This window comes from Nilaparvata lugens, chromosome 3 (assembly GCF_014356525.2).
Source record: "Nilaparvata lugens isolate BPH chromosome 3, ASM1435652v1, whole genome shotgun sequence".
Taxonomy (NCBI): domain Eukaryota; kingdom Metazoa; phylum Arthropoda; class Insecta; order Hemiptera; family Delphacidae; genus Nilaparvata; species Nilaparvata lugens.
This window is the reverse complement of record NC_052506.1, coordinates 32,732,522-32,750,310: the sequence shown is the minus strand read 5'-3', so window position 1 is coordinate 32,750,310 and position 17,789 is coordinate 32,732,522. Positions and strand designations below refer to the sequence as shown.

The 17,789-nt window shown below is 34.6% G+C and overlaps 1 protein-coding gene across 1 annotated transcript in view; it reads right to left on the bottom strand.

The window, feature by feature from the left end:
• LOC111048381 (kinesin-associated protein 3) overlaps positions 1 to 17,554 on the bottom strand; it is a 34,540-nt gene extending 16,986 nt beyond the window's left edge. Inside the window, exons 1-11 of the mRNA XM_039422770.1 lie at positions 17,395 to 17,554; positions 16,697 to 16,814; positions 15,869 to 16,034; positions 11,951 to 12,169; positions 10,248 to 10,384; positions 8,640 to 8,904; positions 7,555 to 7,737; positions 6,671 to 6,849; positions 2,700 to 2,862; positions 1,985 to 2,085; positions 509 to 736 (exon numbers count right to left, since the gene is read on the bottom strand). Coding sequence (XP_039278704.1) covers positions 509 to 736; positions 1,985 to 2,085; positions 2,700 to 2,862; positions 6,671 to 6,849; positions 7,555 to 7,737; positions 8,640 to 8,904; positions 10,248 to 10,384; positions 11,951 to 12,169; positions 15,869 to 16,034; positions 16,697 to 16,814; positions 17,395 to 17,426 — 1,791 coding nt within the window. The 5' untranslated portion in view covers positions 17,427 to 17,554. The remainder of the gene's footprint in view (positions 1 to 508; positions 737 to 1,984; positions 2,086 to 2,699; positions 2,863 to 6,670; positions 6,850 to 7,554; positions 7,738 to 8,639; positions 8,905 to 10,247; positions 10,385 to 11,950; positions 12,170 to 15,868; positions 16,035 to 16,696; positions 16,815 to 17,394) is intronic.
• Between the last annotated feature and the right edge of the window lie 235 nt (positions 17,555 to 17,789).

The window sequence follows — 17,789 nt, the reverse complement described above, 5'->3', positions numbered from 1 at the left end:
AATTAATAATGAAATAAACACAAAATTTGTACTTATCCGTGACTATTTATAACACAAAATCTTCCAAAACCCAGGAGCGAAATTATGTAGGACTTTCATTCACAACCTCTCAAGGTCACCTTTGTGTGTGTACTATCAACCCGTTTATGCCAAGAGCTAATTCCAACAATAAAATTTTACAAATCCTCTATTTGAAAAAGTGTTAATAAGATGAAAACTCCAAATAATCAACTTTGAATTGAACATTATTATTCAAGATTGTCTAGGATAAAGTGATAGATTTTTTTAAAGCTTAAAACAAGTTCTTCAGGATAAACAATAAGTGATAATTTGGACTTCATAAGACCAAAAACTACTCTCCATAAAAATTTGTGAAAGTTGCAAACTAACCAGTAAACTGTTAACAAAAAACAATCGTTATGGCATTTTATGTGACTAGAACATTTTGCAGCAAACAATATTGTTCCAAGTATAAAAAATTGAAAAAAAAACAAATCATTTCACTCACCACAAAGAAATGTTTTGTGCTAGGATGCATGGATATATTCCTAGCAATCTTTAAGAGGAACTCGTTGGTGGAGTGGAAGGCACGAACCATGAGCTCTTGGAGGCATTCGCCGTTGGCGCCAACCATGATCTCGGCACAGCGCTGATGGTGAGCCAAGTTGATGCACAGTGATATGGGCAGCAGGTATTCTCGATGATCACTATCCCATTCTAGCACATGACGCATCACCTTCAACATTAATTCATAGATAGTAAAAGGGTTAATTTTAAATACAAATGATTGAAATGGAATTGCTAGTTAGAGAACATTTGAAATTACACTTTAGTACCAATTAATAATGTTTTCCATCATTATTATAGAACCTAGTTAGAGACTAATAAGCTAATCTATTTTGACTTGAATATCAAATAAATGGATAATATTTTTAAATTATTTTATTTTAGTTTTTTAAAACGACTTGATTATAATATCGTTATTTGTAAATATAAAATTATTTTTATGTATATAAATATCGAATGCATCGGCTAGCTCAGGTATGGTATCTAGAGTCTTCAGGTCGCACCCAGTGGCGGCTCGTGCAAATACTAATGGGGGGTTCACATTTAACATGAGCAACAAGATCTAGATCTTTAATAATTTGTTAAACCCCATGATTGAAATGGAATTGCTAGTTCTAGAGAACATTTGAAATTACACTTTAGTACCAATTAATAATGTTTTCCATCATTATTATAGAACCTAGTTAGAGACTAATAAGCTAATCTATTTTGACTTGAATGTCAAATAAATGGATAATATTTTTAAATTATTTTATTTTAGTTTTTTAAAACGACTTGATTATAATATCGTTATTTGTAAAATATAAAATTATTTTTATGTATATAAATATCGAATGCATCGGCTAGCTCAGGAATGGTGTCTAGAGTTCTTCAGGTCGCACCTAATTAATTTAAGGTACTCGAACGACTATATGCATCAGGGACCATCACAGAATGTCCATCCGATACACGGGAGTTTCCCAATCAATATATTTTGGACCGCGTATCGAACCTGGGAACTTCGGATCACAAAGCCAGCAACTAAACTATTCGACTACTGCAACTCTAATATAGCATCAGTAACCAATTAGCCTATAGCATTATTGGAGTCTGATAGTTGCTTATGTAACTGACTGTTGATCTTAGAATATTAGTATAGAATAAATAATCGATCAAGAACGGTGTGGATGATTTCTCATTCAACTAACGCAGGTATTTTTTGCATTCACTCACTAGCAAGCTAGTACAGTAAAGAATTATAAATTACTTCAAGAATAGTTAAGAGTAAGGAAAATGTAACAAAACATCCACAAAAAGTATTGTGATATTCGTAAAAGGTACTAAAATAAATAATACTTGGGAAATCCTACTACTGTCTTAACTAACCTTGACATAATTGCATTACTGTAGAGAGATAGAAAGATGTTTGATGACTCACCTTCGGTATGCAATCTGTGTAGGTAAACATGGCTTTGACTCTGTCATCCATGCTAAGATGATAGAGTAGTTTTAAAACTATTTCCCGGTAGTTTTCATTGCCTGCAACAATGCAATAATTGCATTGGTTGAATGAGTTTTTCATATTCCCTTGATGAGTTTCTTTAATTTACTCAAATAGTTAACGTATTGAAAATGTACATTTTTACAGCATGAACTCAAGAATACAACGAGTTGGAGATTATCACAATTTTCCACCGTAGATTTTCAAGTTGAAACTGTGAATTATAAACGTATATTATCTAAAAGGAATTTGTAATCATTTGAGCAATAATTACGATTACTGTATGAAGAAAGTTATTACTTAATTATTAATTAGTAGTGGAAAGATGATTAAGCTACTCTTCAAACCTGCCATTACAATAAGTAATCAATCACAGTTCACTTCCTTGCTCAGAGCTACTTGTATTTAAATAAAAATTAATTATCAAAGTTCCATTTTCAACATGGTTTTATTTTTCAAAATATGTTTCAACTCAATTGTTATTGAATATTTATTATATATGATAAATTTCAAATCTTGAGCACAAAATGTTACATGACAGTATATTTTACAAGTTAAGCTGACAGTTTTATTCAGAGAAATTTTAATATTAAAATGATCGATAACTTAAACAATTATACATTAGAGAAGTCTTCACTGAAAACCATCCTACCTAGCAGGCTGACTAGCTTCGGAATAAATCCAACTCGCACCATTTTCTCTCTGAGTTTCGTGTCAAACGACAAATTGAAGAGCAGATTCAAAGTGACCGACTCGATGTTTGGCTCTTTCATTTGCAGCAGCTTTGGAAGTTTATCGATAACGTTCAAGCTTGCCTGGTAACACAAAAATCAATCACTATAAACTTATTAGGTTACCATCCTTTTGGAACAGTTGGTCATTAATCTTATGCAATTGAGATAAATATAACATCATGATACCCTGTTTATATTTTATTAATGCATATCCATGACATGTTTCAGCTCAGCAGTCATTTAAAAACCAGTACATAGGCACTGTTGCAGATTCAAACCTTTGCTAATACACTTTATAAATTGCTGAATATATTTCTACTGTTTTTTTATTGATGTTCTGACTTTATAACAGCTGTAACTTTATATTCTTACAGAGATCATCGTTCACACAGGAGCTGGAAAATGTTAAGGTACGTCGACACTATGCCGAATGGGGTCGATCGACACTGTTGAACAAATGTGGACATGTCGCCCGGCTTTGTCGGATCATGCTGGCCCCAACCGAATTCAACCCGAATCAAGTCGGTACGGATCAAAGAAGTCAAATCGACATCAGCAGTGTGAACGTGTTCAACCGGATCGCTCAACATTTCACACTGTTGTTTTATTTGAAATTATTTCAAGTTTATATTATTTTATTAATATATCAATCATATTATATTAATATGATGAATTGGAGTGGTGACCAAACAATTTCGTTTATTGAAATGAATCGTGAACGGAGTTTCTTCTGGGACCCAACTGATTCGCAATACAAAAATAGGAAAAAAGGCACGATGGACTAACATAAATCGCTGTATCATTTGGCATTGAGAAATGTGATGTGGAGAAAAAGGTCAAAAATTTGCAAAGCCAGTTTTCCAGAGAACGAAATTAGGAGAAAAAAACTGCAATGATAATTGCAGCAGCCGCCACTGCAGCCTCTTCCGAGTCACTCATTTATTGTTAACTTTAATTTAAATTCACTTTACATCGGCGTGTTTCACCCGACTAGTCCACATTCACGGAGGTATGTGGACAAGTCAAATACTGAACATTTCGATCGGCATAGTGGACGCGGCTTTACACCATTGAAAGTTGAACACAAGCATGGAAAGATGAATTTTCTTTATTATATCCAATCATAAAAATTTGGGTGATTGTCATCATGTATTTTATTGCTAATATGTTCGATACTGGATTATTAGTTTGGAGTATAAAAGAAGGCAATTATTTTTTTCAATTGTTATAAGAAAATGCACATCAAGCTCATATCCTCATATTGTGAAAATAATTATCTCATCATATTCTCTTCATATTCATCTCCAACTCACAGTGTGGTTTTCAAAAGTCCAAAAATACATATTTTCAATATGTCTAGGGCTATCTCAAGTAGTATTAAATTAAGAAGAAAAGTGCTGATAACCTTTTTGGACTTGGCAAAAGCCTTTGATACAGTTGACAGGAGAATTCTAATAAAAAACTTGAATCATTGGGGATAAAAAGTATTTATCTCAGATAGTTTAAGAGTAACTTTCACAATCGACAGCAATCAGTATGTATAAATGGTGAAAATAGTGATAAAGAGAATGTTGAGTATGGGGTAGTCCAGGGAAGCACCCTTGGGCCACTGCTATTCCTAATCTATATCAACAATCTGTCAAAATTAGTAGTTGAAGGTGAGTTGTATCTGTTTGCTGATGACACAGCACTAGTGTCTTCTGGGAGCACTTGGGAGGAGGCCTTCATGAGTGCTTCAATTGAATTGTCAAAAATAAAAAACTGGTTTGATCACAATAGTCTTACAGTAAATGTGGAAAAAACGAAGTTTATGCCAATAGTTACAAGAAATCAAGCTGATCCAGGCTCACTAACACTAACGATGCATTCTTGTAATAATCCCAGGTCTGCTGGATGAAATTGTAGTATGATTGAGCGCGTTGATCATTACAAATACCTGGGCGTTGTCTTGGATTCCAAGATGAGCTGGGTACAACATGTCCAGTGTGCTAAGAATAGGCTCAGAAAGCTGCTTCACGCATTTTCAGAGCTGAGTAATGTTCTGAGTGTGGATCAGTGCAAAGTAGTTTTCTTTGTCTATGTCCAATCTATAATACTATATGGAATTCTAGCTTGGGGAGGGGCCTCAGTCATTGAGCCTCTTGCAGTCATCCAAAGATTAATTATAAAGAGAGACTTTAGATACCCAACAATACAATTGTTTATCGAATTTCCCGTACTAAATGTTAGACAGCTTTTTATTAAATCCTTGTTGATCCACATAAAAAAATACAAAACGGAACTTCTGGGAGAAACAGTTAACCATAGCTACTCAACTCGTCACAGATCCAATTACAACTGAGATACATCAGCTGACTCACGGCTCTGAATTGACAAATCCTTCATACCTGGCCCATATCTTGTACAGAAATGTGCCAGGGGTGATTAGGGAAGCAGAGGCGTTTAGTTTGGTAGTGTTTAGGTAGAGGGTGGACAGGTGGCTGTACCAGATTGGTTGGGAAGCTTTAGAAGAACTACTCCAATCTCGTTATGCTTGGTGACCAACACGACTTCAAGGTTTCTAGACAATTGATTGGTATTTATTTTATCATTGATATTACCGGTTTGACTGTTTTGCCTGTCTGGTTTACGTTTTTTTTCATTCTCTCTTCTGAGAATTTCTGGAATCCCTGCCACTGCGGTCTTCAATAAAATATTGTTTTTTTTTTTTTTAATAATTCTATTAATCATTCAATGTATTAAGTATACTTATTCCTACATTAAAATATACATCAGCAAAATGTATTATCTATTTTATAATCAAAATATTAATAATAGATCTATATTATAAGTGTATTCTCTATTTTTACTTCTATGAGCAGATTAAGTTTATGTATAAAGTGATACTCCCCCCCTACACACAGATGGATAGTCTAGTAGGGGGATTCCAAAATATGTTGAATAAATTGTATTTCATATTCGTGTATTATGTTTTTTGGAAATAAATTGAAATTGAATTGTAAGTTTCTATAATATTTCCAATTTTATTTAAATAATAAGTTATTACCAAAAATGTAATGAACTCAACTTGAAAACTATATTAAAAAGTACTCATTCCTTCACAGGAAAGTAATTCAGTTTTTGTTCTATTGGTTTGATTGATGGTAATTGAGAGATTTGAGATTTCATCTATTAAAAATGTATATTCTATTTCAATGATTCATTCAGAAAGAGTATTGCATTCTTATTCTATTAGACTGGTAGTATTGTAAGTACTCAAGTATTTCAGCCTATTAGACTGAAGGTATGAGTATATTGGTCTGATAATATTATAAGTACAAAGGTACAACTTCAAGATATTTGAAAGATTCATAGGTCTTCAGAGACGTAAGGCTTCCGACAATGGAAAATAAGCTATCCAACACCCGCTGACCTAATCTCAAATGAATTGAAGTAGAATAGGCTTTTTATAAATCTTCAAGTTGAGGACATACAATGAATATATCTATCATAATGTCAAATAAATAATACTAGCATGTAACCTTTTATTATATTATAGATCACCTACGTATGTATCTATATCAAATGCACATCATCTATACCTTAATTTATATTCATAGTCTAATTCTAAAAATTAATTCTAATTTTAAAAATTCTAAAAACATCATCTATACCTTAATTTATATTTATAGTCTAATTCTAATTTTGTAACAAAGTTTACTTTCATAAAAGTTGTACAGAGTTGTAATTGGGTGAGTTATTTCATTTATCAATACAATAACAAATCATATAGCAATGACTGGCAGAGAGCTTAGCCCAAAACTGCACTTCTCCCAAATGTTATCAACAGTAACTTTTCCAAAAGATATAGGCTACATTTCACTTTCAAGAATTTAGTTTGAAAACTCACCATTTCATCTTTGTTTTCTCTGAAAATCGATAGTTTCTGTAGGAATGTGAGTACAACGACTAGCAGTTCGGGAGTAGTTCTGTCGAGAGCTTGCACGAGCAGGCGAACCACCTTCTTGCGCCTAATTTTGTCCTGCACCGACAGCTCGTTGGCCATGTTCAGCAGGAAGTCCAAGCTCACTGCACACAAACAAATTGCAAATACAATTACCAATTCATTTATAATAACATTTTAAAGCACCTCAATATTATAGCGAGAATAGAATAGAATAACTTTTTTATTTGATAACGTGGAAAAGTCTGGACGAAATGTAATCTTTACCACGTTGTTGACAAAAAATACAAAATAGCGAGAACGGTGAGAACTGCGAATACAAAGCAATATTTTGTATGGTCACATGAAAGATGAATTTGTTCAAACGTTGAACGTACAGGATATATTTTAAAACCTAGGACTCTAGGTTTCTTAGTGAAACAAACTCTATGTATGTGCTTACATTGTAAAGACACAATGAAGGTTTCCTGAGTAATAAAATGCATTTCATTAAAATTTGGATAAAGGAATTCATGCTGCCCCACCCTGTAATATTCATAATCTTCTTAACATCTTCCTAGATAAGATAAATTATACACTTTTTCTCACATCACAAGCAGTTTGTTATTGCAATAAACGTTTATTAATCTATTTAATCGACTCGAGAAAATCACAAAATCAAAACAATGATTTGGGAGAGAAACAACCGAATTAATCCATAAGTGTTTCTCTCCCGAATTAGGTTGAATGAGGTTATGTTCGATGATTTGAATGAGGGTATGTTGTTATGATACCAATTATTTTTTTCGTTATGATTATGATATTTGAAAGAGCTTTATGTTTAATTAGACCTTTCAATAAGCGGTCCTGCTTCTTGGCGAGGGCGAACAGCTTCCTGGCGGTGATGGCCGAGTCATCGTCTGATTCGGGCGTCTTAGCATTGAGCGTGGATGGAGGTGTGGGCTGCAGCTGAGCTGCGGTCGCCACATTGCTGTTGCCACCTGTCGTCAGAGGCCTCACCACTGTGCGCGGTGCTACACAAAAACAATTCATTCATTTATTGGTAAAGGCATAAATAAAATCATAAATGATTGGAAGACAGCGAAAGGCTTAGACAAAGACGTTCAACTCCCATATTTTGACCAATTAGAACATGTTGCAAAACCGGGCTGGAAGGTGAACGCACACAACAAAAGACGGACGTATGCAGACAGGAGTAGGAAACCCCCCCCCTCCAAAGGTGTTCGAGTGTTGCAAAGGTGTTTGCATGCAAACACTTGATTTTTTCTCAGTCTGTCTATTGCAGTGTGCGTTCGCCTTAGAATGAACTCAATACTTTGAGAAGTGAACCTGACGAGTAAATTCAGGTAATAAAAACTATTTTCGAATTTAAACACATCATTCTATCTTACTCTTATATCATTTAAAACATTACATTATGTATACAATACAAAGCATATATTCAAAATAGAATTGGAGGAGACCTATCAACATTTTTGAAATTACCTTCCATCATATTCGTTCAAACAATTGATGTTTGGAAATAGAGTATGCATAGACTGTTATAGGAACGTAACAACATCCTGCTGTTTGGCATTTTAACCCCATTTTTCCCACTAAATTAAGCACTAGTTAAACTACACTTAGTTAAACCAAGTTAAAACTTCCCACTAAGTTTAAATAACGAAATTTTCCTTATTTTTAAAGTGAAAATTCTTCCACGTGCACTTTGAACATTTTTGTTCGAAATCTCCTCCACTGTTTCTAGATTATTAAATAATAGTAATCAAGAGTACTATTGCAATGTATATAAAAATAATCTAATCTAACTGAGTGGTTACAGAGAATATGCGATTAGAGAAAATCAACTTGAATTAAAGATTAAGTTGTAATAAATTGTTAGATTAGTTGTTGGTGAATGAAAGATTGTTCGTACTGGGAATGTTTGAGATGCGCTTCTTGTCGATGGCTGGCGGGGCTGGTGATGGGGAGGGGGTAGTATTGCGGTGGGGGCGCAGGGGGGCGGCAGAGGTCTGTGGTCGACTGCGACTGCGCGGCAGGGGCAGTCTAGATATCGGAATGCCTGTCACCGCCTCCGAGCTCCCGCCCCCACCACTCTTTGCCAACGCCTCCACCTCCCCTTTCAGTTTCGTGTAGCGCTCCAATTCGAATTTCACTATTTCCAAAATGAGTGAGCCAACCTGCACAATAATATTTTTGTTTCACATAGAATCCAAACAGTATCAATTTATCATGTTTCAACGGCTGCCTAAAAAGCAGTCGTTAGGTCATGTCAGAGGCCCTGAAATTGATCATTTGCGACCTGAAAACTCTGACACCAGACCTGAGCCAGCCAGATCACACGATATTATTATTATTATTATCATGTTTCATCAATAAATTACTTGAAAAAGATTTTACACAAATTGGAGTTGAGAATGGGCAAGTGATTCTCACTTCTGCCACAGGTTTTCAACATCTTCAATCAATCATCCATTGATGATAGGATAAATTAATGATTGTGTGTATGAACCTATCACATTTGATATGTATTATTGTCAACATTTTATTTTGTCACTTGAAAATTACAAGTTTTGAGCCATGACAAGTTAATAAAAATACGTACAAATAAAATTGACTAGTTGATTCATTAAAAAAATCATAGATATGACACTGAATTCTATAAAACCATAAATACAGGATTATTGAATGAAATAATAATAGAGGATATTGAATAAATACTAATTGAATTGCTTATGCAAAAATATCAATAATTTTATCACTTCAACTTAATTCTCATGCCCGGTTTCATCAAGTTCGGTAAAGATATTCGAACATGATCAAATCAGGTACGGTTTACAACGTGTGCACTAGAACATATATGCTTTCTATGAAAATAGTTACTATATATAATTCCAATGCACACTTGTAAAGCATGCCCACCTTGATCATGTTCAAATGTCTTGACCGAGCATGGTGGAACCGGGAATCATAGTTCGTAGCATGATTTCTAACGTAGGGTCCCAATTGACAAAATCCCAAACGACCGAAACGCTATATTTTCCCAAACGGCCGAAAACTACTTTTTCCCAATTGGCAGAACGCTTTCTGTCATTTGCGAAAAACTAGAGAAACTATCTGTCGTTTGGGAAACCTATCACTTTCGGTCGTTTGGGACTCTCAACACTTTCGGTCGTTTGGGACTCTCACCACTTTCGGCTCAATGCAACAAACAACATTTTCTGTCGATTGGGAAAATTCTTAAAAGTTTTCTGTCATTTGGGTTTTGGCTGAATGAGAAAGTTACAGTTTCAATATTTCATTAATTCTGCCAATTGGGAAAAAAGTACTTTTCGGCCGTTTGGGAAAATGTAGCGTTCGGTCGTTTGGGATTCTGTCAATTGGCATGCCACCGATTTCTATTAGATGCAGACTTTTCTTAGAACGCTGTATATTTTTACAACATTAATTGATGTCTCAAACAATCATACGGAGGGGGAATATGATGATGTCTCAAACGGAGGGGGAATATGACTAGACTTACCTTATAACGGCGGATAATGGGATGGAATGTGCTGTAGATTGAGAAACAGAAGAAAGTATGAACAATATTTGTGCTGAGCTCAATGCTTTTCTTCCAGTCTTCACGCAGAACTCGCGATAATGCACTCAGTACTGATTCTAAAACAAAACAATTGAGAAAATACATAAGTATTTGTTATTGTTCATCGAAAAAATGATAGACTGCAGTATGATAATATTCAGTGAGTTTCAACAAACATAATATGTTAAACTTATGCAGTACAAACTCATAAAACATAAAAATGTATAGTAAAAATATATTGAGTTGGGCAGTTGCATAGTCCCTTTAAAATCGTATGAATAAAAAATGAACTATTACAAAACAAATAACTTTATTCGACTCTATTTATTTACAAAAATATATTCTTATAATTCATTGACATAACTTTTATGACATAAAGGTAATAGAAACTCACTATTTTACACTACTGATAACAATGCTACAATACGAACATGGCAATCACCTTGAATGAAAAAATAGTTTGAAAATTTTGTTTTGATTTCAAATCCTGAATTGATGTTTTAAAACAGAAATTCAATCCTAGTCATAGATTAATATTTAAAATAACTTACTGGAATTATATATATCCTATTCATACATCAACTAAGAAATTATAACAATGATCTTGGGAGGAATAAAAAGTTCATTTCAAAACTGTTCCACTACCGTGTTTTGTAGGAATACAAAGTTTAGAAAGTTAATGAATTCTACTTTGATTAATCATCAAGATTTTAAGTTCAAAACTCACATTTTTAGATTGAAACTAGTGAAATAAGAATACAAGTTGACAAATTTAGCGAACATTCATTTCCAAAAAAAATAACAAAACTGCAGTTAAAAACATAGATTAATTTGCACAGCATCAAGCTTCACTTGTAATTTCGACAAAGCAGGACACGAAGAACTGAGTTTGGACACACAAATAAATTCAAATTTATTGAAATCCAAAATTATAGGACATCATTAAGAGAGAGTGAGGACATCACTCTATCACAATATATAAGTAGTGAATTAATAAAGCTGTTAGTTGTAGAGGCAGCAACTCTCATAAACTATCAGTGCATGTTCATAGGTTCCATTCCTTCTCCATATGACACTTTTTCAAACCACACCTAAATTAGGTGAGATTTAAAGAAAAAAAAGTAAATTGGTATGGCTTTTGTTGGTGGGGAGTCCCTTGCGGGAAGGTCCCACTGCCTGGATATATCATTTAAGCCGTCAATGGGCCTTACGACTGTCATACTTCAGCCGGGACCGACAATTTAACTTGTCCATCCGATAACACGGGAGTGATCTGGTTAAAAAACTTTTGGTAATGAGAGGGTTTGAACCCGGGATCTCTATGCTGCTACGCAAGCACTCTATCCACTGGACCACGGATCACTCCGTGAAAAGTGTCATTTTTTTAAAGAAAAGTGTCATATGGAGAAGAAATGGAACCTATGATCATGGCTCAAGTTGGAGAACACCATCAAAAACATTAAATGATGCAGATCCACTAAGAAAAAACATCAAAAGACTATGTAAAACGAACCTATCTAGGTGATCCTGATCAGCAAAAATAATCAAGATCTGCCTAAAAATTATCAAAATAACAACAACCAGCTTTAGTAATAACTGTCATCGATTTTTGTATTCTTATCTCTCGTACTCGTACTGCTTACCTCGCTTGGCCAACTCATTGAGATTATTGGAATCTTGGGCCAGTTGAAGAATGAGCGCCGACCCTCGGACCTTGTCGGGCAGGTCTTCGTAGAGCAGCTCCAGGTAGTCCTCGAGCTGGGCGAACGAGGCCGACGCCGCCGCCTTGCCCTCAGCGGTCGTCTGCCCCCCCGGAGACGGACTCTCGCAGCCTGAATACGGCCTCGGGCTCTCCATACTCTCTGCAAGGCCAAAAATACAATGTAATAATTCGTTTCCTTCCATTTATTCATTTTCCGTCTAAATTGTCATTATATTAAAATTTGAATTTATTCAATTATTTTAGAGAGTTGAAAAGGATCAAAAACCAAATGGGTAATTCATAGAAAAAATAATACATCCCAACATCAAGTCAGGATAATTCAAAGTAAAATGTCAGCAAGATTTTACTTGATACTTTTATCCAACTGATTAAAGAATACGTAAAACAGGAATAGAAATGATAACTTTCATATAAAACCATTGAGAAGAGATAGCATAGGCCTATGATAAAACCTAATCTATAATATTATAAAGAAAAGAATTGGCTTATAGATGTATGGGTTAGGAAATGACGCATCATCGCGCCTGATTTATTGGACTAATTGACTCGAAATTTTGCATCAAGATTCTTAATTTACCGAGGATGGTTATAGGCCTATTTTCATTTTTATTAATCAATTTATTATAGTGTTATTGAAACAGATTGACTCCTGTGATACATAATTTACGTGCGATAAAAGCCCAATCAAATGTTTTTTTCCTGTTATAAATTATTACAGTTGTTAATATTTACAATATCAGCATGGCACTTGAATACTTACAATTCAATCAAGTTAAGCTTTCAACAGCCCTTTGCGGAGCACGGGTTACCTGCTAGTCTATAATAAAATGTTCAGTAAGGTATGGATTTTCGCAATATACACTGCATTTGAGTTTTAAAGTTTGTAGTACATAATTTATAAATTGATTTAACAAAGAAATTCAGTACAGTAGTCGGTCCCGGCTTTAAACAGTCGTTAGGTCATGTCAGAGGCCCTGAAATTGATGAGGTGCGATATGAAAACTCTGACACCTGACCTGAGCCAGCCAGGTCACACGATACAATTATTTTTATTTATCCTATTGCAGATTTTCCTACATAATTTATTGTACTAATGCTCTTGCCTCTATCTGTATATTAAATGGCATAAGATATCCTATATTCATAATAGAAAACTCAAAATTGAAAAGACAGTTAACATGGTAGACGAAAGCAAATACAAGAACAATAGATAAAAGAGCCATGAATTTATTACTCTTTTCATCAGTTTTGGAACCTTTTCGGCAAGCTAAATTTGGAGAGAATGTTTTGAACACAATTTTTGACTTCGCAGCTTTGTTGGGACCAGTTGGGGGTGAACATATCGAAAGTCCCCATCCCTACCCCTTGTGCTAAAGGGATGAGGGTGGTTTAAAAGTTGCATTTTTCAATGTTTTGCTTACACGCTCATATCTTGAGGAAAATGCGTTCAACCGACATGACTGACTATTCAAAAATAAAGTATGATACATTCTCTACAATATTTGTTCTGTGGTGATTTGTGATATCTCCAACAGTTTTCGAGATATACGCTCTTAAATGTGTAAAATTGATAAAAAACACAGCTTTTAATCCAATTTTTTGATGTTTCAGGGCCTACAACTCCTCAACAATGCATCGTAAAAATGAATGCTCACCGTAGATTTGTAGAGCTTTGTTTTCTCTTCAATTTGAAGTATTATTTCACTAATTAATGTTTTCCTTCTATTGTTATAGCAGATTCAATGTTGGGGTGAACTCCGCAACAAGTACAACTTAGCAGTTCCACACCTCCAATAGACGGGCTAGAGATGCGTATTTTTGCTATGTTTACCTCACAACTAGTCTTCATTAATCTACGAAGTCAAAAATTGTGTACCATATGTTCCAGACTTAAATCTCATTGTCAAGTGATCAATTATAACAAAATTGAAATTTCACCCCCCACCTAGAATCTGCTATAACAATGGAAGGAAAACACCAACTAGTGAAATAATACATCAAATTGAAGAGAAAACAAAGCTCTACAAATCAACGGTGAGCAATCATTTTCACGATGGATTGTTGAGGAGTTATAAGCCCTGAAACATCAAAAAATAGGATTAAAAGCTGTTATTTTAACAATTTTACACATTTAAGAGCGTATATCTCGAAAACTGTTGGAGATATCACAAATCACCACAGAACAAATATTGTAGAGAATGTATCATGCTTTATTTTTGAATAGTTAGTCATGTCGGTTGAACGCATTTCCTCAAGATATGAGCGTGTAAGCAAAACATTGAAAAATGCAACTTTTAAACCACCCTCATCCCTTTAGCACAAGGGGTAGAGATGGGGACTTTCGATATGTTCACCCCCAACTGGTCCCAACAAAGCTGCGAAGTCAAAAATTGTGTTCAAAACATTCTCTCCAAATTCCTTTGTTAATTGGTCTATTTTTGCATAACTGAAGATCTCACACTCAACACTGAAGCTGCTGCAACAGTCGTGGGGATGTGCGTAAACTTGTGAAATTATACATCAAATTGAAGAGAATTTGATGCTCTATAAGCTCATGATCAGCATGGATTTTTCCCATCGACATTAAAAGATTTTAAGAGCAAAAATAGCAAAAAATCGAAGGAAAATGTGTTTTTTCAAAATGTCACATCTTTCAGAGCGGATATCTCGAAAAGTGAAAGAGATATAGAAAAAGTTGTTGAATCAATATTGTAGGAAAATATGTAAGCTTCAATATCTTATAGAATAGTCATGTCTGTAAAATGCATAATTTTCGAGTTATATGCGAGAAACCAAAAAATGGTACCTTTGAACCACCCCTCCCCCCTTAGCACAGGGGGTAGGGGTGGGGACTTTTGATATGTTTACCTCCTCACTACCCTAAACAGAACTGCGGGGTCAAAAATTGTATTCCAAACTTTTCCCTCTATACCCTTTTTTGAGCATTCATTGCCTGGACTACTAGACGCCGGATCGGATCTCTTCACAACAACACTATGGCGGTGATTTTAGTAACTTCGTTGAAGCAAGCGCTCGTAGCTTTGTTGATTCAGAGCAAATAATGTATAGGGTGTCTGATAAGTCACTCCCTATTTTTATACAGCTATAATTTCATTATTTATGAACCAATTTTGTTAGAACTACATTTGTTAGATAGAGCACTCCTTGAGGTTGAGTTTAATACCAATTTTCATTTGTTTCAGTTTAAAAATGCCCCCTCTCTTGACTGTGGAAGATCGAGCTGAAATGGCAGCTCTTTATGAGTTCTGAGGATCTGTGGTGCGAGTAAAAAGGTGGTGGAGGGCTAAACGAGAGATCCATGCAATACTGGATGCAAAAACATTGAGATCTTTCTCAAGAATCGTTGCAACAGAGTAACGTGAAAGACCACTTTCACGAGATTCTTGACGCAGTGATTTCTTAGGGCTACTCATGAACATTTCACGAACTCTATCAACATTATCTGCTGTCCTTGACGTTGATGGTTTTCCTGATCGTCTTCTATCTGCGACACTCCCTGTTGTTAGTAATTTGGAATGGCAATTTTCAATAGATTTTGCATCCAGTGTTGCATGGATCCCTCGTTCAGCCCTCCACCATCTTTGTACCCGCATCACAGATACTCAGACCACAAAACGAGCTGCTATTTCGGCTCGTTCTTCCACAGTGTCAAGAGAGGGGGCATTTTTAAACTGAAACAAAAATTGGTGTTAAACACAACCTCAAGGAGTGCTCTATCTAACAAATGTAGTTCTAACAAAATTGGTTCATAAATAAAGAAATTATAGGTGTAAAAAATAGGGAGTGACTTATCAGACACTCTATACAAATAGCATACCAGCAAAAGCATTTTCCTTGCGACTGCGAAGGTAATAGATGAGATGTTCGACTTCGGCCTGTTTGGACTTGTGAATCAGAGTGCACTTGTCGCACACATCCTTGGCCAGTGCACTGCAGTCTGTGTTCGCGTCCAGCCGCTTCAGGCGAATGATTTTCTGGCAGTCCTGCAAAACACAATCATCATTTTTCGAAGTAGAGTACCTAGTTAAAAAACGCATTTCCCAAATCCTTTTAGAAGGGTTAGATAAGAAAGTTGAATAGAAATTCGAAAATAGATATTAATAGAATATTATTATAAGGAAGTGCTGCATTATGAAATACGAATATTTGAAATCATTATGGCAGCGGCGGGAAAAAAAGCTTAACCGTGATTTAAATATTTCATAAAACGTTACATCCAATTGAGCCGCCAAAATATTTCGAATTAGCTTATTAGAAGTTCGATCCAATAAGTTGGATGACAAAATACAATAAAATTGAAATCTATCTTTCTGCATATTTAGATCAGTGGTTCCCTAAAAGTGGTCCGCGAAGAGCCCGAGGGAAGAAAAATTGATGTTTCAAGCTTTCCTATGTAATAAAGTAGGTATAGATAGGACTATAAAGTTTGTTTGTAATCATAATGGTGGATTTGTACCACGTGACAGTCAATGGCCAATAATTGGCCATACTGTGGCTATATAGTTACTGTACTGTGAACCAACATCATTGATGAGATTCAAAAGTTCAACTGTGTCTGAGAACTTGAATAATCCAAAATTGTATGATACAATATACTCAAGGTATTGTAGATTTATAATGCTGAGTTTGCACGAGTGAGACTAACCTTTTTCTCACTGAGTAGCTGCTGGCCATGCTCGCCAAGAATGACCGCTTCCACCTCATAGTTGACAATCAATGCCGTTTCCAAGGGGTGTACATCTATGGTTCCAGAGCGAACACGCCTGCAACAAAGAAAAATAATAATTCGAAGTTTAACAAGTCTAGTTTTAAATTTTTTCATCACTTTTTATGACACTGTACTTTATGACTTATAATTATAACAATATTAGTTTTTTGTGTACTGACCTTATCCAACACTAATACTCAGGTATAACCTATACTATACACTTTGTGGGCTACTCTCATTCTTACATCTGATCATGAGTTTTTATATAGGTCTAAATCACGCTCAGTAATGACTTCTTCTATCTACTTTCTTGAAAGTATAGTAATTAAAGCGTACAATACTGAAATTATAAGGCTTTACAGTTCAATTTTATATGGGCCTACTTATCAATACAAAAATAATTAAAAATAAAGCACGAGATATAAAATTTTTAATTTACTACATATAACTAACAAATCCTTTACAATATAAATAATACATAGACACTATATACATAACTTAGAATTGAAACCTGAATAGTAAAATCTTTCCTATTTCACTATTGTGATCTTGAATGATAACGGCTACTGTAATTATGATAGGAATAATACTACAACCTCTAAAAATATGTTATTAGCAAAAATATATATATTTACCTTTTGATGAAACGAGCATCTTCCGCCTGCATTATTATGCATTTCAATAGTGTAGCATTCCAGTAAAAATTTAACAACAGTGTAAAATCAATACGATAGTTGACATTATTTTTTGACAGCCCCAAACATGCATCCAAAAACAATAGCAGACAGCACGCAGCGCTCCTTGCTGTTAAAAGGTTAAAACAGCTGATCATCAAAAAATAATAAAAATATCATTCTTCAAGAGAATTTTGGAAATTGGGTGGAAATAGTTTTTTCTTGAATAATGATTTGGTAAATAAATTGTAGATACAGTTGAAAATAATTGAAAATATGTATAAGGATTATTTCAAATATTTCATTGATAGCTTTGTTGGCAGACCTGATTTTCTAATTTGTGAACATTTTCAAAA